Source organism: Sphaerodactylus townsendi, linkage group LG04 (assembly GCF_021028975.2).
Source record: "Sphaerodactylus townsendi isolate TG3544 linkage group LG04, MPM_Stown_v2.3, whole genome shotgun sequence".
Taxonomy (NCBI): domain Eukaryota; kingdom Metazoa; phylum Chordata; class Lepidosauria; order Squamata; family Sphaerodactylidae; genus Sphaerodactylus; species Sphaerodactylus townsendi.
Window position 1 is genome coordinate 146,395,086 of NC_059428.1, and position 11,389 is coordinate 146,406,474.

Sequence of the window (11,389 nt, forward strand, 5' to 3'; positions counted from 1 at the left end):
CATGAGGAAATCATCTCACAGGTTGAGTGGGCCAAAGGGTTAGATCAGTGAGGAAATGCATTTGAAGTAGCTGGAAATGTTCCCCCTCTGCTAGTGTAACCCCTGTGTCAGAATGGGATGACCCAGAAAGGGGTGGAGTCTGAAAAGAAGCAGAATGCTGCAGAACTCATGAGGTTGGAGGAAGCAAGGCTACCAGGCTGCGACCTTGATTGATTTTATTAAGCCCTTAACACCTTGTTTAAGGTAACTGCAATGTTGTGGGGAACTAGTGGGAAGGGAGTTTATTTTTTTTTGCTATATTTTAAATGTTAGAATTTATTGTTTCAGGGTTTTTGTGTATGTAAATGGTGAGAGTTTTCTGGGAACCTTCATCATCTTGAATCCCGTTCACCAAGCCTTTGAAGTCTTCAAAACCAACCACCAGCAAAGAAGAATTGGACTTGGCAATATCAGTAGACTGTAAATATAAGGACTTGAAATGCAAACCTGAACAGGACCTTGAATTGTAAATGTTAAATGTTGATGTTTAATGTTATTTGTAAAGAGAAGTAAACTGTTTTGTTTAAATTTGGTTCTTTGCAACTCCTTCCAAGTACTGCCCCACAGAACCCACAAGCTGAGGTTACACTAGCTGTGAGGAGCAGACTTTTACCCGTCCGTGTACGGAAATGTCACCAACCTGTTCAAATCTGTGGCTGATTCCTCATGGGCCAAAAACAGCGGTGTGAAAATGGTGTGAAAACAGTATAAACCCTTTTACACCGTTTTAAACCCTTTTACACCATTTTCACACCGTTTTCACACTGCTGTTTTTGGCCCATGCGGAATCAGCCTGTGTTTTTAAGGATTCTTCTCCCCCCCCCCCTTTCTCCTGTGGCCCCTTCCGCATGTGCAGAATAATCCACTTTCAATCCACTTTCAATGCACTTTGCAGCTGGATTGGACTGTGCGGAATGGCAAAATCCACTTGCAAACTATCGTGAAAGTGGATTGAAAGTGCCTTATTCTGCACGTGCGGAAAAGGTTTGTTTCTCAAAAACTTATATCCTGGAAATCTTCATTTGTCTTGAACTTGAATTTGGATCTTGCTTTCGGGTTTGGGAATTCTGTCGAGGAATTCTGCGTTGTGCAAAGCATTATTGTCCATGACATTCACACACATATCAGAGCGTTTGCAATGTGTTTGTAGGAGGGGGAGCATCTCTGCCCCCCCCCCCCCGAGAGACATAGGATAAAGAATTTATCTCTGAAAGGCTCTGATAGTCTGGTCAGAGACACATTTGACGGTTTCTTCACCTGTCCAGTTTTTAGTTGCTCCCTGTCGTTTTATCCATAACTCGGGCCGCACGCCGGCAAGGCACGTCCGTCTCCTTCCGGCGTTGACAGCATCAGTCGTCTTTTGTGATATCACGTGTCACTGCGTCGCCTCGACAAAAGTTGGCACGGCTTTGCGAATCGACCCAAGCAAGCTCTCTGGCAAGGTTTTATTGATAACGGGGGCTGACCTCACATCTGTACAGAGCCCACGGCTGACAGCAAACTTGGCCGGTGTCAGGATTGAGAAAGCTCTTTGCCACTGACAACTTGACGGCTCAGGAAACACAACAGTTATTTGGAACGAAGGTATTCCTTTAGCAAGCAGACCTGTGTGTGGGTGGGATGGGCTAGCTTTGGGAGTCCTCGACTATTCGCTCTCCCCTCTGCCAACTAATGGTGTAACCTTTCCAGGAATGTGTTACTTCACACTTTGCGGGGCAGAAGCAGATTCGTATTTGAACACACTCTATTGGCAAACAGGCCTCCCCGAATGCAGAAAAATAGCATCTCAGTCCAAAGCACATCTCCCTGACATGCTAGCTTTCTTTGTGCGGGGAGGGATTTTAGAACTTGACAAAATGATAAACCTTCACCTGCAATCTGAAGTCATCAGGGTGAAATAAAACGAGGCCGTTTTTTTGCAAACGTGTCAACCAGTTCCGAAACTGCAGGCGGAGATTGAAAAGAGCAAACGGGACAGAATTGTTCTGCCGTTCAGAGGGAATTTTGCTCTCCCTCCAGCGGCCATTTTCCCCACTGCTGGCTGTTGCTTGCCAAGATCTCCCTCTCAGTCAGGTCTACCAAGCGGAAGAAAAGAAAACATAAGGTCTGGAAAGATTGAGTGCTGATTTGCAGCTGTATTTGCCCCTCCCTCCTTTCCCCCAAAGAGTACTGAAGTTAAAAAAATGAAGCGCTGAATAATTTACCCATTTCCAGTGTTAAACGGTCGATTTATGATGTTTTCCTTCTGTCTGGAGACAGCTTGTCTTCCCTCGCTCTTGAAAAATGCAATTCTGCTCAAGTTCTCCCTTTGCTGCAACTCGTTTCAACTGGAGATGCCGGGCATCGAACCCGCGACCTTTCGGCAAGGAAAGCAAAATCTCCCCACTGAGCTGGAGCCCCTCTGCACGCTTGTTTGGCAGCTGGAGAGAGCAGGGTCACCTTTGTGGCTCTCCAGTGTCCCAACTGAGTGGGGGATTAGCTCAGGGGTCTGCAACCTGCGGCTCTCCAGAAGGTCGTGGACTACAAATCCCATCAGCCCCTGCCAGCAGCATGCTGGCAGGGGCTGATGGGATTTGTAGCCCATGAACATCCGGAGAGCCGCAGATTGCAGACCCCTGGATAAGCTCTTCTGGTCCCCTGCAAAAGCAACTTGTTGGACCTGTGCGTTTTAAATATGGGATTCCAAGACCTTTTAAAAGAAAAATCAGCAGGGACGGTTAGGACGTATCTCTCCGAGCTGCCTAGAAACCCAACAGCCACGGTGGATGGTGGGACCATCAGATCTTCAAAAAGGAATTGGAGGGAAAGTTTATCGGGGGGGGATGCTTAGACCGTCAGTCTTCCATGGCGGCGTTTGCCGACTTCTCTCCCTGCCGAGACCAGTTTATTGGTAAATTATATTCGAGGAGGCTTTCTTCTCATCCACCACCCTGCCCTCCGTTTGACAGTCTCTTTCAAGTTTGTTTTACAAATGTTTTAAATATTCTCCCCGCCGTTTGGTAATTCATTATTCCTCTGTAGGGGCTCGCGTGTTGAGGGGGGTGGGGGATATTGTTCAGAGATTTTGGAAACGCAGCATCTTAATAATAATGGCCCAATTAAATCAGGCGTCGAACACCTGCTCGGCGGTAGATAACATTACCTTGATTAGGATAAGATATGCTGGAAGGATCTCCGTGGCGCGGGCGCTGGGACGCGTGGCATTTAGGGAGAGCTCTGGCAGGCTTGAATTAATGGGTTTTCTCTGTTCCCTCCTTCCTGTCTGTCTTTCCCCCTCCCTCCCTGCAGGCTTCCAGATCCTCTGGCTCCAAGATGCAGCTGTTGGAAACGGAGTTTTCCCAGACTCTCCGTGAGATGATCGACCTCCATCTTCACCAGCAAGATAGTATCCCCGTTTTCCTGAGTGCCATCACCCAAGACCTTTTCAGCCGCCAGACCATGGCTTAGCCACGCCTCAACCTCCTTCGCCACCCTTCCTATCCGAGAATCGCCACCCGATCAGAGCGTCCTCATCGGGGGTTATGGGCCCCGTTTCTGAATCTTAATTGCCTTATTTAAGTGCCTGGCTTCTACCGTCTGCACTTCACTGTGGGCTGAAGAAGTCACCAAAGAAACACGTCGTTTTTTGGGCGTTGGTTTTGTTTGTTTCTCTGACAGCAAGACCGTTTCTCATCGGCTAGATCAGGGGCCTGCAAACGATGGCTCTCCAGATGTTCATGAACTACAATTCCCATCGGCTTCTGCCAGCATGGCCAAGTGGCAGGGCTGACGGGAATTGTAGTCCATGAACATCTGGAGAGCCATCATTTGCAGACCCCGGGGCTAGATCCTTCAAGCCTGGGCTAGCTCGCCACGAGGACTTCTTCATGAAGGAACCTCAGATGTTTCTTCAATGGCTCCAACATGTTCTGTCACCAATGAAAGAGCTTTCCAGATGTTTGCAGTCGATGGGAATCCCAGTGTCGCCTCAGAGCATTTTTACAAAGCGGGAATTTGGAGTCCGCTGACCGCCTCGGGGAAAATGTAAATTTAAATTGGATTGCCCCCAAGACCATGGGGTGAGGTCCTTGTTCGGGTCTGACTTGTTAGCAAAGAGACAAACATGATGAAATTACCTGTCGGTCTTCTCGATCCTTTTCTCTTATACTGCTCAAAGGACACTGCAAAGCCTTCTCCTTCTTGACCTTTGGCCACTCGAAGATCAGCGACTCTCGAGACCCCAAGAAATTTAAGTGGTGGCGATGGGGATTTTGTTTGCTCTTTGGCTGAATGGGGGAATTTCCCCTGCTTGTGGCCTTTGATTAAACTTGAATGTTTTTGATTCTAATGACTCTTTGTTGCTCGGTTATTCGGGGTTTTGCTTCTAAAATCTGAAACGGTGTCCGGTCTTTGAAGAGTTCAGGGGAGCCTCCAATAAAGCATTGTCAATTTGCAGAGTTTTTCTTCTCCTACGGCAGGGGTGGGCAATTATTTTTTCCATGGGGCCGCATAAGAAACAGAAAATATTGTGGAGGGCCGGGCCAAAAGGCAGGGGAGCGAGGCACTTTTGAAAGCCCCGCAGAAGCCAGCAGCCAAGGCAACCGGCTTCTGCGGGGCTTTCAAAGACGCCTCGCTCCCCAGCACGGCAGGGGGGCCAGTCAGGGTCATCCGGCGGGCCGGATGTGGCCCATGGGCCGTAGGTCTGTCCTACGGTGTCCAAAGTTCCCAGTAGATATTCCTATCAGGCCCACTTGTTCATAAAGGCATAGCAAGTATTTTCAGGAGGAGTCTGAATGAGAGAAAGCTGTTAATCGGTAGGAATCTGTAGAAGTCTTTACTTTGGTTTCCTGTTCGGAAACGTGCCCTAGAAACCTGCACAGGTGATCCCAGAGTCAGGAGTGCTTGCTCTTCTCTCTTCAATCTGGCCAGATTGAGGGTTTTGTGAAGGCCTTCCTGAATCTAGACCGGGGAGGTGAGCATTCATAACATTGGTTGTGGTGGGTTTTCCGGGCTGTGTGGCCGTGGTCTTGTGGATCTTGTTCCTAACGTTTCGCCAGCATCTGGGGCTGGCATCTTCAGAGGTGTATCCCGGAGAAAAGTCTGTTTCACACTGTGTCCAGTGAGAAAGGGAAAGCTAAACTTGACGATAGAAAGAGAAGTTAAATCAGATCTGGCTTTACTTTAAAAGGAAGACGGTGCTCCTGCGGTCGAACTCCCAACAAAAAGTGAATGGAGAGCGGTCACCACATGTCGTGGCTCTAGGAAGCCAGCATAGCATTTTCTTCCGGACGATAGCCAACAAAGCGTCCTTTTCTCCCTCCCACCTCCCTCGGCCGCTTCTACTCTCAGTGCGAAAGATGGATCGCCTGGCGTTCCGTGCCAGGGGGACGCTTCCCGATTCATATGCGCCACGGGGCCCCGGCGCTGCCTTCATCAGTCATGGAGAAAATGAATCGTGACGTCAGCGGCGCACGGCCCCGCCGCCAACACAATGGCAGCTGCCTCTGGAAAATGGCTCTGTCGCCGGAGAAATGGGAAGCAATTAATAAATTTGCAACCCACCCGCTATCTGAGCAAAACAGGGTGGAGGGGAGGCAGCGGGGGAAAGAAGCCCATTTGGAAACCGACTGAGAGCCTCTCGCCCAACTGACGGCTGACTTTCAAAAGTTAAACGAATGATAAATGAGAGACAAGGAAAAGGCAGGGCGGGAGAGTTGGGAGAATATTTTTCAGCTCAGGCGGAGATAGAAGGAACATGTCTGCTCTCTCCCCATTTTTAGTTCTGTGCTCCCTATCGATATGTCTCAATCTAGATCGATGGAGGTACATCTTCCGGCTCCTGACATGCTGTATCCTTAACAGGGGGACCAACCAACTCGATCCAGGGGTGCTGCAGAGCGGGAATAACACTGTCCCTCCACCCCAGACATGTAGTCTAGTGGGCCTGCATCCTTACTTACTTACTTACTTACTTACTTACTTACTTATTTACTTACTTACTTACTTACTTACTTACTTACTTACTTACTTACTTACTTACTTACTTATTACATTATTTGTTTGTTTGTTTGTTTGTTTATTTGTTTATTTATTACATTTATATACCGCCTTCCCCCGAAGGGCTCAGGGCGGTGAACATGAATATACAAATAGAGCACAAAATAAAATCAGTAAATCTCAGATCATTAAATAAATCATAGTAAATGGCTCTATAGTCTTTGAATCATTAAAACCCCACTAAAAGCAGCATATTAATATAAAATACAATAAATAATACAATAAGAGGCGACCTACTAACCAATGCCCTAAAAGAGGGGAGGGACGGCAGGATCCACAGATGTTAACGGGGGGGGGGGGCATCAGCGGCCAGCCTCCCCAAAGGCCCGGCGGAACAGCTCGGTCTTACAGGCCCTGCGGAATTCACTAAGGTCCCGCAGGGCCCGAACAGCTGATGGAAGAGCGTTCCACCAGGTGGGGGCCAGAGCTGTAAAGGCTCTGGCCCGGGTAGAGGCTAGCTGCATCATGGAGGGGCCAGGGATCACCAGCAAATTGGCCTCTGCAGAGCGCAGAGGCCGGTTCAGGACATATGGGGCAAGACGGTCCTGCAAGTATGGAGTTACTCCTCTACTTTGTCTTTGATGGAAATGGTGTTGTCACATCACATCTGGGAAAGAAGGCAGAGCGTGGCATTTACGGGGTCCTTTTCTGGAGAAGGTGGACTGGTTTGCTCCAGAAGTCTACCATTCTCTTCCTTTATTCTAATAACGTGCTTTGGGCAGTGGCTGAGAGTGGTGGACTCCAACCGGGTTCGATCCCCCACTCCTCCACATAAGTGGCGGACTCTTGTCTAATGAATAGGATTGGTTTCTGCGATCCTCTACATGAAATCTGCGGGGTGACCTTGCACTAGACACAGTTTTCTCAGAACTCTCTCAGCCCCACCTGACAAGGTGTCTGTTGTGGGGAGAGAAGGGACGGAGTTTGTAACCCACTTTGATACTCTTTATGGTTGAGAAAATCAGGATATAAGCATAAGCATAAGCATTTTATTGTCATTGTGCACGTACAACGAAATTTACAGCAGCATTCCTCGATGCACACAATTTCAGACTCATACATTCATCATCCTCACTTTCCCCTTCCTCCACCCATCCCTACACAGCCCCAAACACATCAACACGAAGCCGTGGAGTTCAGCATAGCCACAGCTCTAGAGTAGAAGCTGTCTCTAAGCCTCTTTGTCCTAGTTTTTATAGACCTGTATCGTCTGCCGGATGGTAACAGTTCAAAAAGAGAGTGTGCTGGATGAGACGGGTCTCTCAGAATATTTTGGGCTTTCTTTAGGCTCGGGAATTATAGAGTTCTTCCAAGGAGGGGAGAGGGCAGCCGATAATCCTCTGTGCAGTAGTGATCACCCTTTGGGGCGCCTTCCTATCTGCCACTGTGCAACTGGAGAACCATACACAGATGCAGTAGGTTAAGACACTCTCTGTAGCACGGCGGTAAAAGGACACCAGGAGTTTTCCATTCAGTTGTTGTTTCCTTAAAAGTCTCAGATAGTACAGTCTTTGCTGGGCCTTCTTAACCACTGCGGCAGTCTGTACGCCCCAGGTCAAGTCCTCTTTAATCATGACGCCCAGAAATTTAAAACGAGCCACCCGCTCTACTTGATCTCCATTTATAGTCAATGGAGAAGAGTTTGAGTTTGCATTTATATCCCCCCTTTCTCTCCTGTAAGGAGACTCAAAGGGGCTTACAAACTCCTTTCCCTTCCCACCCACAACAAACACCCTGTGATGTTAGTGGGGCTGAGAGAGCTCCGAAGAACTGTGCCTAGCCCAAGGTCACCCAGCTGGCATGGGTTGGAGTGCACAGGCTAATCTAGTTCCCCAGATAAGCCTCCACAGCTCAAGCGGCAGAGCGGGGGATTCGAACCTAGATCTCCCAGATACTAGCCACTCTCAGCTGCTACACCACCCAATGCTTCAGTCCCCAGCCACATGGATTCTCCATTCATCCTCCTTTTGCTCCAGAAGACAGGAAGTTTTGAAGAGCAGTCTTCTGTCTCGGTTTCCTGGCCTGTGCCCTCCCTCGCCTTCCCCCCCCCCAGGTTGGGTGGGCCATGGCCCAATGACAGCCCCCTCCCCCTTCCTCCCCAGAGTGGGTGGGCCACACTTCTGAAAGATTACTGCAGGAAGAAGGATTCAATAGCACCTTCAACTGCTAAGTATTTGAAAGACGGCAGTGGCGTGTTCTGCGTCCCTGCTTGGAACGGCTCCCTAAAGAGCACTCCACCAAAAGCATCGTCGAGATTCATCTGCGGAAGGTGGGCGAGGAGGGAAAGCTTGCTTTTATCCTCTTCTGCCGAATCCTTTCAGACCTGGAGGAGACGCGGGTGAATGGGGAGACGATAGAAGCCTTTAATTCCAGCTTGTTTCGCGCTTTCATCTCTTTCCGGCGCCAGGGCAAGAAAACTCGAGTCGGACACAGCCAAATACCTTCTAAGCTCATGTACTGGTGGTTAAAGGCCGTGCTCCGTGGGTAATGAAGTATGCTTGATTCAGTGGGCCAACCCTCCGAACCGGGGGTTGGCCTCCAGGTTAGGATCAGGGCCAGAGATCAACTGGAGATCTGTTCCATGCCACTTCCTCAGGAAGCCAGGTTTTAACAAGAGTCTTGAAATAAGGCCCTGCTGCAAACAGTGGAAAGATACAGGAGCAGATTCTCTGGGCTAAGTTTTATAACTAGGACCGTTCACGCACGGACCGTGCCAGTTTGGAAACAGCGATTTCTTTATGTTCTGAGAATAAATGTGACCCGTTCTGAGCAGCCCCCCCCCCCCGGAGTCTTTCGTTCAGGACATAGTTGCATAGTTGGTAGGAAACAAGATTCGTTCTTGAGTCTTCATTAGTTTTGAAGGCCAAAATGGGAAGGTCTTAATGCAAAAATCCCTACATTTGGTCGGGCCACCTGGATTTCTAAGAATTCCCAGTTCTGGCCTGTTCTTTCACCCTGGACATTCCACAGGTATATATATACTCCACTTGCTTTCCTACTATCAGATCCTCTGAAGATGCCAGCCACAGATGCAGGCGAAACATCAGGAGAAGATCAGAGGCGTACCAGGGGTAAATGGTGCCTGGAGACAAATTGTCTCCAGGACGCCCCCCCCATGCTCTTCCCCCCACCCCGGCACACAACCCACTGCCCTCGACCCCACCCATGTCACCATGGACATGGGCAAGGTCTAGGGTGCCCAGCAGGGGGGAAGGAAGGGGGGAGTCCAGGGCAGGGTTGAGGGTGCTTGGAGGCAGCAGGAAGTCCTGCTGTCTCGTTGGTTTTGCGTGCCTCGGACAGGGTCAAGGCACATGAAAACAACAAGACAGCAGGACTTCCTGGTCACATGGGGGGCCGATTTTGCCCCCCCCCCACGTGACCAGAAGAGTGGCGCCCGGGGACAAGGGGTACCCTTTGTCCCTAGGCAGATACGCCACTGGAGAAGATGCTGCTAGAACACGGCCATACAACCACACAACCCCCCAGCGATTCGGGCCATGAAAAGCCATTGACAACACATACAACTCTTTCTTGGTATTTGACCTTCTGCAAATTCAAAACAACAGTCAGGAGAATTCTGCAGCTTTCCCTTAACATAATCTCACCTTGCGAAATATTGGCAGTGGGGGGGGGGTCTTTGCTTTGGCTCCACTGCCCCGCCCCCCAGCTACAGAGCAAAGAAAATGCTGCTCCTTTTCCTTGAAAACTCTCTGGTTACTGCACAGCATAGATAGGAGGAGACTGTTTTCCCACCTAGGGGCCCAGGAATCCCTTTGCCACCCCCCTACTGCCCCCAAATCCCTCCCTGCCCCTCTTGGATGTTTCCACTGCCTCCAGGGAGTGGCACCACCCACTTTGGGAACCCGTAGTCTAGCCCAGTGATGGCGAAACTTTTCGAGACCGAGTGCCCAAATTGCAACCCAAAACCCACTTATTTATCGCAAAGCGCCAACACGGCAATTTAACCTGAATACTGAGGTTTACGTTTAGAAAAAAACGGTTGGCTCCGAGACGTGCGTTACTCGGGAGTAAGCTTGGTGGTAGTTGGCGGCTTTGCTTTGAAGCAACCGTGCAACTCTTCCAATGGTTGAATCACGACCCTAGGAGGGTTTACTCAGAAGCAAGCCCCATTGCCAGCAACCGAGCTTACTCCCAGGATTGTGCTTTAGTTCTTCACATGAAAATCAGAGAGTTTAACAGCGCTTAACAGGGTTACCTACACTGCTTCCCCAAAACTAGGTCTTAGGTTTAATCCTAATAATCTAGCCCAGTGGCACAGGCCAGCCTAGATGTGTGTGGGGGGCCACTCTGTTTGTGCATGCCCACAGAGAGGGCTCTGAGTGCCACCTCTGGCACCCATGCCATAGGTTCGCCACCACTGGTCTAGCCTGATCTTGTCAAACCTTGGAGATGGAGCAGGGTTGGCCCTGGTTAGGATTAAGGTGGGGGACTTCCCAGAGAAACCCAGGTTTGCTACACAGAGGCAACTGCAAACCATCTCTGATTTACTGTTACCTTAAAAAACCCATAATGTCACCGTTAAGTCAACTGGAACTGGACTGCAAACATTTTTTCTTTCTTTCCGCAAAGCCGTTTCCCCCTTTTCTCCTAATAGAGGAGACCGTTACCTTAGAAGGAGACTCAGCGGCTGCGTCGTTACATTGAGTTCGCATTAATGCAAAAAACATGCAATCTGTCTTCTCTTTTTAAGTAAAAAGCCTTCCGGGCACATACCAAATCAGCCTGAAGTGCCTGCTAGATTTTTAATGAAATGGCAGAAGCTTGTTACAAAATTTATAGCAATCTGCTATTGAACACCGCGACATAACAGCTTTTATTTCATTTTGCATGGTTCTTTCTGGGTTTTTTTGGAGAGGTTTGATTCCCTTTTTTTTTTGGATTTCCCCAAAGAAAGATTGTGGAGGGAACAGCTATGTTAGGATCTATACTCGCGGGAAAGAAAACTGAGTCGATGCTATCAGCATAAGAACATAAGAAGAACTAGCCTGCTGGATCAGACCAGAGTCCATCTAGTCCAGCATTCTGCTACTCACAGTGGCCCACCAGGTGCCTTTGGGAGCTCACATGCAGGAGGTGAAAGCAAGGGCCTTCTGCTGCTGCTCCTGCTCCTGAGCACCTGGTCTGCTAAGGCATTTGCAATCTCAGATCAAGGAGGATCAAGATTGGTAGCCATCGATCGACTTCTCCTCCATAAATCTGTCCAAGCCCTTTTTAAAGCTATCCAGGTCAGTGGCCATCACCACCTCCTGTGGCAGCATATTCCAAACACCAATCCCACGTTGCGTGAAGAAGT

The 11,389-nt window shown here is 49.2% G+C and overlaps 1 protein-coding gene across 1 annotated transcript in view; it reads left to right on the forward strand.

Annotated features, from left to right (window-relative positions):
* The window catches only part of LOC125430561 (mitotic spindle assembly checkpoint protein MAD1-like), a 283,288-nt gene extending 279,565 nt beyond the window's left edge, over positions 1 to 3,723 (forward strand). The window contains exon 8 of the mRNA XM_048492541.1: positions 3,328 to 3,723. Within this exon, the coding sequence (XP_048348498.1) occupies positions 3,328 to 3,486 (159 nt within the window). The 3' untranslated portion in view covers positions 3,487 to 3,723. The remainder of the gene's footprint in view (positions 1 to 3,327) is intronic.
* Positions 3,724 to 11,389: the final 7,666 nt, after the last annotated feature.